The following is a 13,927-nucleotide window of genomic DNA, read 5'->3' as shown; positions in this document are numbered from 1 at the left end:
GTACCATGGGAGCCTAACTTGTCTCTTTGCTTCTGTTCTTTTTTTCTTAAAGATTTTATTTTTCCTTTTTCTCCTCAAGAGCCCCAGTACATAGTTGTAGTTGTAATTTTTAGTTGTAGGTCCTTCTAGTTGTGGCATGTGGGACGCCGCCCCAACATGGCTTGATGAGTAGTGCCAGGTCCGTGCCCAGGATCGAAACCGGCGAAACCCTGGGCCGCTGCAGCAGAGCGCGGGAACTTAACCACTCGGCCACGGGGCTGGCCCCACTTTGCTTCTCTTCTTGAACGCTATGATCCTTTGTCCACGTAGCAACCAGCATCATCGTTTAAAAACAAAAATCGGATCTTATCAGTGGCTTCCAGTGGCTTCCCATTGCACTTTAAAATCTGAATTTCTTACCATAGCCTGTGAGACTTTTCATGTTTTGGCTTCTTGCCTGCCTCTCTGACTTCATCACTTAACATTCTCACATTGCAGGCCCTTTGGACTTTTGTTCCTTGAACTTGCCAAGTTTGTTCCCACCTCTGGGCTTTTGCACTTCCTTAAGAGTGCAATCCCTTCTCATCATGCTTTACTCCTCTTCTGGATCTGCACTCATGTGCCACTTTTCCTGCCCCAGGCCAACTCTCCTTGTTTTAATAACGATAACCTATCTTGCCTACTTGTTTGGTTCTTCTTCCTTGAGAATGCAAACACACCTAGAATAACTACCTTCTTTGTCTTGTTTGCTTTATCATTCATCTATACACATCACCCAGAAGAGTGGGTCTCAAAGTATAGTGTGCATCAGAATCCCCTGGGGGACTTAGGACAACACAGATTGCTGGACCCACCCCCATTTTCTGATTCAGAAAGTCTGGAGTGGGGCCTCATAATTTGTATTTCTGTTAACTTCCCAGGTGATGCTAATGCTACTGGATCAGCAACCACCTTTGAGAACCATTGGTCTAGAACAGAGGTTGACACACTTTTTCTGTAAGGGGCCAGAAAGTAAATAGTTTAGGCTTTGTGGGCTCCCTGGTCTCCGTCACAACTACTCAACTCTGCTATTGTAGCAGAAAAGCAGCCGTAGACATTATGCAAAGGGACGGACATGGCTATGTTCCAATAAAGCTATATTTGCAAAAACAGACAATGGGCTGGATTTGGCCTGCAGGCCAGTTTGCTGACCCCTGATCTGGAAGATACTCACTTTTGAGAACTATTAACTGAAAGAGCAATACATGGCTGTGTATTTGATCTAGAAGACAGATATGTGCTAGATGCTGGTGATTCAGTGGTGAATGACAGATCTCTGACCTCGTGAAGTTCACAGGGTTGTGGAGGAGATAGCCATTGGACAAACAATCACACCAATAGTTATACAGTACATTTATGACATAGGCCATGAGGGAAAATACATAGTGCTCTGAAAGTTTGCAACCAGGTGCCTCGGAATGAAAGGTGGCCTTTCCTTGCTCTCAGCTGATCTTTTATTTTGTTTCACTGAGAAAGGGGCAATCAGAAGAAAACTTCCTTTTCTTCCTACTTCTGGTTCTGCATGCATTCATCATGCATCCGTACCAATACTTCGGCTCCCCTCCTGTTGGTGGATGAAGTGTCCTTGCTCTTGTCTTAGCCCAGCCTTTGTTCCCTGCATTCCATCTATGTCACCTTCCCAAGGACTTACTATACATTTACCCCTTCTCTTTTACAACATCACTTTCTCTTCTGGATGATTCCTGTCAGCATTCAAACATATCTTCGTTTCACCAGTTTCAAAAAAGTCCCATGAACCCTGTGAACTGCCACTCCATTTCTTTGTTCTTTTTCATGGGAATAGAGAGTTTTCTGCTCTTATTTCCCACTTGTCTACCTCCCGTTATTTCTTTTTATTGTTTTCTCTCCCCATTCTTGCTTGAACTCACTCTAATCAGACTCTTGTTCCCACCTCACCGCTGAAGCCACTCTTATCAGGGCCACCAAAGATCTTCATGGTAACAAATCCGGGGGTGTTCTCTCAGTCCTCATCTTACTAAATCTGTTTAGCATTTGATGATGAAGATAATAATTCATAGTATTGAGCATTTACTTGCACCACTAAACTTTTTGCAGGTATTAGCTCATTGAATCCTCAAAGCATACAACATATATTGAACTCGGTGGAACATTTTATAAACAAAAAAGCTACTGATAAATACATTATGTTTTAGTGTACTTTCTGTAATTATCCTAGTTTTTACCATGAAATTAACAGAACAGTAGGATCTGAATCTCTTTATCCATTTGTTGTAGGAAAATCCAACACTTAAGAATTTTTCTGGTGACCTACAAAATGTCTTTGTTGGAAGCTCCTATGCAGCGTGGTTTGGGGAAGAGGCCGCCAATTCGAGAAATGGTGTTGCTATTTGGACTGTCAGTGCTTATAGAAATTTTCCCTGGTCAAAATGCAGTTAAGGTTAGGTCCATAGCATTCTGGGAAGTCTTTTTATGTCAGCTTTACTGCCACTGAAGCACAGCCAGAGCCTTTAGGGAAGGTTGTTCTCATACTGTCAGCAGTCAGAATCTAAGGATCTTTCATTGGTAGTTTGACTGGCTTGTACACCTACTCTTGAGGAAGTCCTCAAAAAATGAGCCAGTCACGGAGAGTCAAAACTCATTTCACTTAGATGGGATACCTAGTGTAGTCAAAAATCATAGAGACAGAAGTAGGATAGTGGTTGCTGAGGGTGGGGGAATGGGGATCTATTGTTTAATGGACATGGTTTCAGTTTTACAAGATGAAAAGAGTTTTGAAGATAGATGCTTGTGATGGTTGCGCAATATTATGAATATTTCATAACACTGAACTATACACTTAAAAATGGTTAAAATAATAAATTTTATGTTATGTGTATTTTACTGCAATAAAAAAATTGAGGAAAAAAATGAAAATAAAAAAACTCTTAGGATAAAATATTAACATTTTTTTCCACCTGATGATTTTTTAGGTAAACCAGCAGTCTTTGTCTTTTTACTGAAAGAATCCTATATAATACATGTTTTTTTTAGGGGGAAAAAACCTCCCCCATCCCCAGTCTCTTATTTTGAAACATTTTAAACCTACTGAACAGCTGCAAAAATAGTTCAGTGAACCTTTGTATACCCATATTAATGTATTTTTTATAAGTCATTTGAAAGTAAGTTGCAGACATCCTAACAATTTACTCCTAAATACTTCTATGTGTATCTCCTAAAATCAAAGATATACTCTTAATACCATTATCCCATCCAAGAAATTTAATACAGATTCAGTATCATGTAATATAAGTCCATTTTCAAATTTCCCTAGTTGTCTAAAAAATATAAATGTTATAAGTGTGCGTGTGTTTTAATCCAAGCTTCAGTTGAGGTTTATATATTGCATTTGGTTTTATCTTTCGTTGTATTGGTATTTTTTGAAGAATCTAGGCTACATTCTGATTTGTCTGATTGTTTCCTCAAGATTAGATTTAAGGTAAACTTTTTTGGTAATACTGCTTTAAAGATGACATTGTATACTTCCGTTGCATCACATCAGTAGACACAAATTGTCAACCTGTTCTATTATCAGTAATGTTTAAAATGTAGTAAATTTAGTTATTGTGATGTTTCCCAGCTCTTTCTCCTTCTTCTTAATAGATATCTGGGGTGGCACTTGGGATTGTGTGAATATTCTGTTTTTCATCCTCCTTTCACTCAGTTGTTTTTAGCATTTATAAATGATCCTTGCCTGATTTAGTTACTACATTTGGGGTTGCAAGATGGTAGTTTTTAAATTGTCATTCCCTGTGCATTTATTAACTGGCTTTTTGGAGGGGGGGGGGCAGGCAAAGAAGAGCTTTCCTTTTTTCTCCTCTTCTTTCAGTATCAGTATGGACTCATGGATCTTTTTATACTCAGTGTGCTATATATTTTTTGTTGTTATTATTTATTAGCCCGTGGGAGTATGTTTCCTTCCAAAGTGGCCCTGTCAGTCTTTGAGTACTTCTGTGCTTTTTGGCACAAGGTGTTCTGGGCTCACCCTGTCCTTTCCTTGCTCCAAACCTGGAATCAGTCATTTTCTCAAGGAGCCCTGGTTTCTTTTAGTGGGGAGTGTATTTAGAAACCAAGATCTAGGTGCTAGGTATACTTGGAAAATAAACTTTTTAAAATATTGCTTGTCATTTTAATAGTGTTACCATTTACGAGGACTTTCACATGTGTTTTAATTTATTTTTTGTGTGTGGAAGATTGGTCCTGAGCTAACATCTCTTGCCAATCTTCCTCTTTTTGCTTGAGGAAGATTGTTGCTGAGCCAGCATCTATGCCAATCTTCCTCTCTTTTATGTGGGATGCTGCTGTGGCATGGCTTGATGAGTGGTGCTGGGTCTGCGCAGGGGATCCAAACCTGCAAACCCCGGGCTGCGGAAGTGGAGTGCGTGAACTTAACCACTATGCCACCAGGCCAGCACCCACGTGTGTGTTTTTTTTTAAAGATTGGCACCTGAGCTAACAACTGTTGCCAGTCTTCTTTTTTTTTTTTTGCTTCTTCTCCCCAAATCCCCGCAGTACATAGCTGTATATTTTACTTTTTTTTTTTGAGGAAGATTAGCCCTGAGCTAAATCTGCTGCCAATCCTCCTCTTTGTTTTTGCTGAGGAAGACTGGCCCTGAGCTAACATCTCTTCCCATCTTCCTCTACTTTATATGTGGGACGCCTGCCACAACATGGCTTGACAAGTGGTGCCATGTCCGCACACGGGATCCAAATCGGCGAACCCAGGGCTGCCAAAGCAGAACGTGCAAACTTAACTTCTGCGCCACCAGGCTTCCCCCATAGCTGTATATTTTAGTTGTGGGTCCTTCTAGTTATGGCACGTGGGACACCGCCTCAGCATGGCCTTGTGAGTGGTGCCATGTCTGTGCCCAGGATCCAAACCGGCGAAACCCTGGGCTGCCGAAGTGGAGTGTGCGAACTTAACCACTCAGCCACGGGGCCGACCTCCCCACATATGTTTTTAAATAGTTCGTTATTTGGTCCTTCCTGCACTCTCGAGCAATAGGCAGGTCAAATATTAAAGTCTTCATTTTAAAGATGATAAAAGTGAGATGTAGAGAGGATTTAACTTTCCCAGGATTATAAAGACTAGTACGAGCAGATGCCAGGAGCAAAACCCAAGTCATTTACCTGCTAGTTTTAATATTTGTCTCTTTTTTTGCCATAGTATATAGTCTCCTAAAAGGTTTGTTTAAATATCTAATGAAGCTGTGTCACTGGCTCTTGGTCACTGCTAGAAAGAAAGCTTCCTTTGTGAGACTAAATGATAAATGACTAGAGCCTTGAGAATATTTGCATCCTTCTTAGCATTGTGCTAAGAGGCTTTCAGTGGTCCTCTATAATGCATAGAATGTTGATTTGTGACTGGGAGAGCTCTGTTTGAAAACTGTACAGGGTCATACCTAAACCTTTGTCTCACGACAGCCTGTAATCAGGTCACTCCCAAAGAAGCAGGAAACCCAGGCAATGTATATTAAAATGCTCTACTTGTACTGTGATTTGGGATTTTCTTATGTGAAGTGTCTTATCTTAACCTTCTTGTTTTATTTTCAAAAAGTGCAAGGTTTTTTTCATTAACACTCCAAGGAACCTTTTTGGACATTTTTTCCCTAATCTCTTCCCACCATGAAATTTTAATAACTCAGACATATGGTATATCTGTTTACATACTGTATGTATATTTGTACTCTATACATAAAAAGTAAGTTTTTTTATCCCTCAAGAATCATTTTTTGTCCTCTTCAGGGTAAAATCACCCTCATTGAGAATGCATGGAGTAGATGGAGAAATGAAGGATAAATCTGATTTGTATTATAGTAATACATTTTGTATTATAATAGTATATTTTAAAATAAAATATCTTTCTTGGATAACTAAATCAGATGTATAGGCTATTTCAGTCCTAATTGCTCTGTGATCTTTTAGTTACCTGAAGGCTGAGTTCATCTTACAGCTGCAAAAATGGTAATATTTCATCCATAGGGAGTTTCAGAAGTCTACAGTCCTAAATTTTTCCCATCCAAACAGCTAGATAATTGAACTGTTGGTGACACTGGTGAATTTAATCTTTTCTAATATTCTTTTTCTCTGAAACTCCTTGATTTGCAAAGGTACTTCTTAAATATATTTTAGCATTTAATACGGGACTCATGCATTTTTCCCCTCAGAATCCCATCTTTCTCTGCCACAACCCCAAGTAAAGAACTCTTGAGTCTGAGGGAGCAGAGAGAGACTGCAGTTAAATTTTTTTTTTAGCATTTATCCATTACAGACTATCTTGTGTGCTTTGCAGTTTTTTCCTAAGTGTTTCTCTGTACTTGTCTTTTTATTGTTGTTCCCTGCATCTGTCTTCTTTTCTTTGTCTTTTGCTTTGTTTACGTTCCCCAATATGCCTTTCGCTTCTCTTTTCCTCACCTCATATTTCCTCTCTCCTACATGTTATCTCCTTTCTTTTCATTCAGGACTATGAAAGTAAATTGCAGGCCTTGCAGAAGCAGGTTGAGACCCGATCCCTAGCTGCAGAAACAACTGAAGAGGAAGAAGAGGAGGAGGAAGAAGGTAAAATCTAGAGACTGAAACTTTCCTATGTATATCTTTTGGATTTGTGATCAGAACTGGATTTGATCATAGTTGACCCTACCATTTATTGACATTTTACGGAGCCAATTTAAAGATGATTTAAAAGATGCTCAATGCTGAGAATCCAGGCTATAGTCTATGAGGTGAGAGTAGGACTGATAGAGTTCCTTAGAACACAAGATTTATGAGCACATTCTTCATATAAATCCCTTGGGCAATGTAAATATACTGTCTCATATCACTGTACATATGAAGTTCACATATATGTTGCAAATAAATATAGAGCTTAATCTTTAAGATATTCTGTTCTATTTGCTGGTTTATGGTTTATGTCAGGGATTCCCCAGTGAAGGAATATATCAGTATACATTAAAGCCATTTCTGACAGATTTCTAATCACATTGCTTAGTCATGCCTACATGTCTTAAGTTTTCCAGAATTTCTTAGCTGAATTTGAACTTTGTTAGTTGTTGCCTTATAATACAGTGTGAACGTTCATCCCATTTCATTTCTTCACTCAACCTCTCAGTAGTCTCATGGCTTCAAATTAACTTTGAAGGAACTCTTAATTTATTTACTAAATTCTTTATTTTTCAATATTGAGGTAAAATATAACCTTTTTTTCCTGTACTAGAAAGAAAAATAGATATATATGAAGTTGTAAAACATACTAGTTTTTATTATGTACATTAGATATATATCTTTTTAAAAAAAAGCAAGAGAGGGGCTGGCCTGGTGGAGTAGTGGTTAGTTTCGTGCCCTCCACTTCTGTGGGCCAGGGTTCACAGGTTCAGATCCTGGGCATGAACTTACACACTGCTCTTCAAGCCGCACTGTGGTGGTGTCCCACTGGTAAAGTGGAGGAGGGTTGGCACAGATGTTGACTCAGCAACAGTCTTCCTCAAAAAGGAAGATTGGCAACAGATGTTAGCTCAGGGCCCAGCTTCCTCACCAAAAAAAAAAAAAAAAAAATAGCAAGAGAAATCTATTTCTTTGATGTACTATTTTAAATAAATAGTAGGATTTTTTTTTAGATCCTGAAATGTGTATACTTCTTTTGTAATGTCAACAGAATTTAGTAAGCTTTATTGAAAAGAAGAAAACTAAAGCAGCCAAATGTAGAAAAACTGGAAAATATCTTAATGTGATAACAGAGAGGAGTTAGAGGAGGGATGTGATTTCTGCACAGTTATGAAATCACCATTAACTATGCTTCATTCACTCTTTCAGTTCCTTGGACACAACATGAATTTGAGCTGGCTCAGTGGGCCTTCCGGAAATGGAAGTCGCACCAGTTTACTTCATTAAGGGACTTGCTCTGGGGCAATGCCGTTTACCTGAAGGAGGCCAATGCCATCAGTGTGGAATTGAAGAAGAAGGTACGGGGAGGGGGGATCATGGACCATCTGGTGACGAAGCTGAGCCTGATAGGATTCATGGCTCCCATCTTGAACTAACCTTTCTCTTGGGTGAATTCAATTGCTTTTTGCTATGAAACAGGTTTATATATGCCTTTATTTAATACATGTGCCAGGAACATATGCATAGTAGATACTAATTAAATATTTATTAAATGAAATTTTTAAAATAACTTGTTTTATATAGCTTATTTTACAAATGAGAAGACTGTATCCATCCCAGGAGGTAGAGAAGCTTATTAGAAAAATACTTCCTTTGGGTTTCTGAAAACTTCAATTTTATTTTAGTTTTCTACCATTAAGTTTGCACTTGTGTGCTTCCTGCTCTTCTAGGGTCTGAGAGGCAGTTTTGTGTAGTGGACAAGCCCATGCACTCTGCACCCAGACAGCAGGTTCCTAGCCCAGCTCTCCTTGTTGTGTTGACCCTAATAGCCACGTACCTCTATTCTCTCATCTACAAAATGGGCTTGGCTACAGGGTCTCCTGTCCAGGGAGTTTGTGAGGGATCAAAGAGTGAATACTTGTAAAGTGCTGAAATAGTTCCTGGAAATGGTACAAGGCAGTAAATGTTACTGATTGTCTTAATTATTACCAACAAATCACACCAGTTCTTAGATTCATTCTTCTGTGTGTCCCACTATCTAACAGTCTCCTGATTACTATGATTACAGTGGGGGGCAATATCACATAGTAGGTAAGAGCACAGACTGCCTGACTTTGGGAAAATTCACAATCTTCTAGGGCTATATTCTAGTTCTGTAAAATGGGGATAAGCTGTCTTCTTCATTCATAATCTTGGCAACCCGTCTCATTTTGTAATTATTTATTAACTATTCCCCTCTTCGTGTAGACTAAATGATGACAGGGACTATGTCTTTTTTTGTTACTGCTGTATGTAGCATTTAATTAATATTTGTTGCTGAAAATATAGGGTGGTAGTGAGAAAAAAATGCCATAAGGCATGCACAGGACTTCACATATAGTAAACATTTTGAAGAGTACTAGTTGTAATCCTCTGAATTTAAAATGGAACATTGTGACATGTTTCCACCTTCTCTTCTTAGTGAGAGAATAGAGATGCATTCTTGGGTCTACCTTTTGTTCTCTTGAATAAATTTTACAAAAGTCTTCATTCAGTCAACCAAAATATATTTATTGAGATTTTAGTTTATGCAAAAACGCTGTGCCAGGCTAGGAAAGCAAAGTCTGTAAATAGCTTAACTTGAAATTAGAATTATTCTTTATGATTACTGTGTAAGTGGCCATTTTTTTCAGTCAATCACAAGCTGTTTGTTGAGCACATACTATATACTTGACCTCTTTCTCATTGGGTGTGGTTATTTCCCTTCGTTTTTGAAGCTTACTTGCCAAAAACATAAAGGCCATTTGTCAATGGTTTATTCTTTCCTTTTAGGTACAGTTTCAGTTTGTTCTGCTGACTGACACGTTGTACTCCCCTTTGCCTCCTGAATTACTTCCCACTGAGATGGAAAAAACTCACGAAGACAGGCCTTTCCCTCGTACGGTGGTGGCAGTAGAAGTCCAGGATCTGAAGAACGGAGCAACACATTATTGGTCTTTGGAGAAACTCAAGTATGGAAACATTATTCATAAAGCTAATTGTTTTAGTTAGGAAATAATAATGAATTGCTCAAGTGGACGCCCTCAAATGCTCCTTTCTATGATATCACTATTACTCCCTTTTCTGTGCTTCTCTGCTGCTGTTGGCCAGTGAGAGTACTATCCATCCGATTATTTCTAAGTGAGTGAATCCCACTTCACAAACAGCTTTTTGTCATTTGCAGATATAATTTAAGTTTACCTTCCATAGAGCCTCTTACATTTTAAGTGTTCCAGTTTCATAGTATCTCTTTCTTTCCTGGATCTAGTAATTACTTATCTTTTTCTGTTCTGGATCTCCTGATGATCAATAGTAAACAGGAAAGTTATAAGTAGCTTCCTTTGCATTTAGCATGATGGGGTATTGTCTGCTGTTGCAGTATATTTGAGATGTCACACACCATTGAACTACATTTCTCCTACGACTTGGTAGAGGTTAGGTGGCTATTCTTGACTTTTGGTGGCTTGTCTCTAAACTCAGACACTTTGGATACTGGGTGTTTTGGTTTCTGTACTTTTGGCCTTCATTCTTTTTTAATATCATTAAATGGTGGGAGAAGCTTTCTTTTTTTAATCTTGCATGGAAGGTACTTCCAAAGTGAAATTTTAATGCAATCTTGTGATATTAACCCAGTGCACTTTATGTTTACTATATAGGCAGAGGCTGGATTTGATGCGAGAGATGTATGACAGGGCAGGTGAGATGGCCTCCAGTGCCCAAGACGAAAGCGAAACCACTATGACTGGCAGTGATCCATTTTATGATCGGTTCCATTGGTTCAAACTTGTAGGAAGGTATGTAGTGAGTTTATTGATGTCTTCTTTTTAAATAATGATTGGTTTTATTTTAATTGTTTAAAACCTCAGCAGATATTATAGAAAGTTAAAAAGAGTATGAGAAAGCTCCATTTGTAGTCTTAGCCAGTCAGTCGCAGCTGCTGTGTCATTTGGTATATTTCCCTTTGGTTTTATTCAATGTGCATATTTGTTTTAAGTCTCAAACTTTCAACCAAAGTAATTGACAGTCTTCCCCTGCTTTTCATCTCATTCACAAAATGTTTTACAGTTGAACAAGATAGATTTAAAAGAAAAAGAAAACCTATGTCTGTATCCTGCACAGTTTGAAATCATAGTATGGCTTACAACTTAGCAGAATGCAGCCTCTCCATGATCTGATATGTCCTCACTTTTTTTTTTTTAAAGCATTCATTTCTCTTTAGGCTGCCAAGGGTGAATTAATTCTATACCTTAGTTTAGTCCGCTTGAGCCTCTTTTGTGTATATGTTACTTTATCATTTAATGGACACAAATAGTGCCTCTGTGAGTCCATATTGAGTCAAGTTCCTAGAGGCTTAGAGAAAGCAGAGAAATGTAAGTTTTGAGCTTAATGATTTCAGAATTTGAATTGTTTTTCAATTGCAAAAACTTTCTGACAGTTTTAAAGGAACTGGGTAAAAAGGTGGAGCTGAAGTCGTAGTATTTTGTAGAAATGAAGTAAGTCTTTCCACCCTACTCTGACAGTAGTGTTCTTAAAGAGATGAATTGGCCACACACATCTTACTCAAGCAAGGCACATATTTGCTTTGCTGTATACCATTTCATCCATTTTGTTTTCTGCTCCAAGATGACATAAAATAAAGATTTAAAACTCATTATTTCACCTAATGTCGAATGGCTCCTTTGAGGCCCAGCTGCTGATCTTTTGTGTGAAATGGAGACCATCACCGTTTTATAGTGCATTATTTATCCAAGAGATTCTGCTCATGTATTTCCTTTGCTTTTCTTATTCTAAGGATCAGTCCTTGTTCCCTTTCACCTGAACAAGATGATTTATGCTTATTTTTATCTTTTTGGCTTTTCCACTTGCTTTTATTGTGTTGATTCCCCAGTGGGTTCTGTCCTATTGGCACCTATAGCTTCCTGTTTAACCAACTATTCCTCTCTCCTTGGCTGTGTCAATCGGCGTCTTATTTGGTGTCTAGCTCCCCCATTTTCCACGGCTGTGTGAATGAGCGCCTTGCTGACCGCACACCCTCCCCCACTTTTTCCACGGCCGATTCCGACATCACTGAGCTGGCTGACGAACAGCAAGATGAGATGGAGGATTTTGATGATGAGGCATTCGTGGATGACACCGGCTCTGACGCAGGGACGGAGGAGGGATCAGATCTCTTCAGTGACGGGCATGACCCGTTTTACGACCGATCCCCATGGTTCATTTTAGTGGGAAGGTTGGTGAGGTTATTGTGAGAAAGGCAAAAAGGGACCAGCTCTTGCTCTAAAGAGGCTCCTTGTGCAATTTTGGATGATCTTGCTTTAGACAGTTCAATTCCTGACACGCTGATCTGGCTAGAGAGAGCTCTCAGGCAGTGTTCATGAGGTACTCGGTCTACTCGGTACAGCATATGGCAATGTATGGAGACTCTACATGGAGGACCCGTGGTCTTAAATTGCCCACTAATTTTCTTCTGAAGGAGGAAACTCCAGAGGAGAAAGTAATTAAAGCTAGGAGTCAAATGTTACAGGTCCGAAGAATGTTATTGTGGTCTGCTGTTTCATTTTTGTAGTAATGTGAGTGAGGAAGCATATGGGAATAACAGGACGAGAGCAGAGCAAGTCCAAGGTTAGGCTAAAGGATTTGCGGCACCACCAGGAATCAAGAGGACAAACGTGGAATCAAGAGTAGTGTTAGGTTTATTTTTTGCGTAGTCTATGAGTCCAAAAAAGAATCAGGAACATGAAGTTTTCTCTTTGTCTAAAATGGATGCCTTTCTTTGGCCAGGTTCACAGAGCCTATCTAGAGGTCTTTTCTTTGGCTTCTGCTAAAATTTTACCTTTAGGCTTTATAATGATGAATCTCGTAAAATTATCTGTTACACCATCAACAATAGATATTGTTCAGTGCTCCATGAAACTGCTTTGTGTCAAGTTTAGTTTACCTAAATGAGGCATTGTCTCTGGCTCCATCTGTCAGTGATGCAGAACTCTCATGCACATGCTCCTAATACTGATGTCTTTGTCTACGATCCAGTCTTCATGCTGAAGTAATTTTAATCACAGATTCAACAGTGCAACACTACTGGATTAACAAAAAAATATGGGCAGATTTTAAGGTATTAAATTTAATTCTATTGGTGCATTAGAACACACATTGTTGAATCCTTTAAAAATAAGGGAGTTATGTCAGTATTAAATGGCTAAGCACCAGTTATCTAAAAGTTAAATTGCAGCAAGTCTCCTGACCCAGTAGAGACATGAGTTCTAAAACTTAACTTATAGTTGGTGTTGGTTACTTGGTGAGAACTAAATAAATAATGTAAACGATGATCACTGTTATGGAATAGGGGAAAAGAAAGCCTTTTTGATAAAAATGAAAGCCTCAGTTATGACTATTGATTGTAGTAGTAGACTTTCTTGGGGTTTTACAAAAATGGCGAAGGGGCATTTATTCAGTTTTTCCATGAATAAACATAAAGGGATTAATACAATCATGAATATTGTTTTCTGCTCGTGTATTGCCAGGAGTAGATCCTGAGAATTTCAGAGAAGCTGATTGATATTAAAATTGAGAAAGGTAGTTTTGTGTACAAATAATGGGATCATAATGGTTTCCTTATTTTATAGCATGTGTGCCCTTCAGTACATTTCCATCCTCTTCTTAGAGAGTTGAAAGTTAGAACCAAGTTTCTATCCATACTGCTTGGTCCGGGTGCCAGTTGCGCAGCTTCTAACGCTGCTCACTGTGTTTTACGCCATTGCACGGTGAGGAGTAGGTAGCTTCATCTTACGTGGCATGATGGGAAGAACACTGACCTAATTGTCAGGAGGAGCCTAACTTAGGACAACCAACTTAAGCTGAGGCCTGTTGCTTCATTCTCAAGTGTAAAATGAAGAGTTAGATAGAAAAAAAAGAGCCTTAAAGATCTTTTTGATCGTTCAGATTCTGTCATCCACACTAGCAAAATGAATATGCTGGTTAAGAGTACCACTCAGAAGCATTTGTATTATGAGTCAGCTGTGTGGAAAACTTAAGTCAGAATCCCGCTTAATGTGGGAAGTCACTAACTTAACATATATGTATTATTCTCTCTAGTTTTATTCATTTTAATCATAGCACATTTAAGTGTAGGTATAAAGCAATCAACTTTACTTTGATTTGCAAATAAAATGTTTATGGAGCTATGGCTTAGGAATTGACATTTTTATTTGTTTGGGTTCCCAGGTTCTAAAGCTAACTTTGCTTTGCAAGAAAAAGGTTAGGGGAGGAGGTGAAA

The 13,927-nt window shown here is 38.7% G+C and overlaps 1 protein-coding gene across 31 annotated transcripts in view; it reads left to right on the top strand.

The window, feature by feature from the left end:
* KIF1B (kinesin family member 1B) overlaps window positions 1–13,927 on the top strand; it is a 134,908-nt gene that overhangs the window by 82,033 nt on the left and 38,948 nt on the right. For 16 of the 31 annotated variants that reach the window (XM_070610841.1, XM_070610836.1, XM_070610834.1 and 13 more), the window contains 5 exons: window positions 6,498–6,594; window positions 7,846–7,994; window positions 9,448–9,626; window positions 10,311–10,448; window positions 11,636–11,884. In XM_070610841.1, the coding sequence (XP_070466942.1) occupies window positions 6,498–6,594; window positions 7,846–7,994; window positions 9,448–9,626; window positions 10,311–10,448; window positions 11,636–11,884 (812 nt within the window). The remainder of the gene's footprint in view (window positions 1–6,497; window positions 6,595–7,845; window positions 7,995–9,447; window positions 9,627–10,310; window positions 10,449–11,635; window positions 11,885–13,927) is intronic. The other 15 variants (XM_070610855.1, XM_070610851.1, XM_070610850.1 and 12 more) reach the window with 1 other exon arrangement.

The sequence above is a fragment of the Equus przewalskii genome, chromosome 2 (assembly GCF_037783145.1).
Source record: "Equus przewalskii isolate Varuska chromosome 2, EquPr2, whole genome shotgun sequence".
NCBI lineage: Eukaryota > Metazoa > Chordata > Mammalia > Perissodactyla > Equidae > Equus > Equus przewalskii.
The sequence above is the reverse complement of the archived record's forward strand: the minus strand, read 5'-3'. Positions and strand labels throughout refer to the sequence as shown.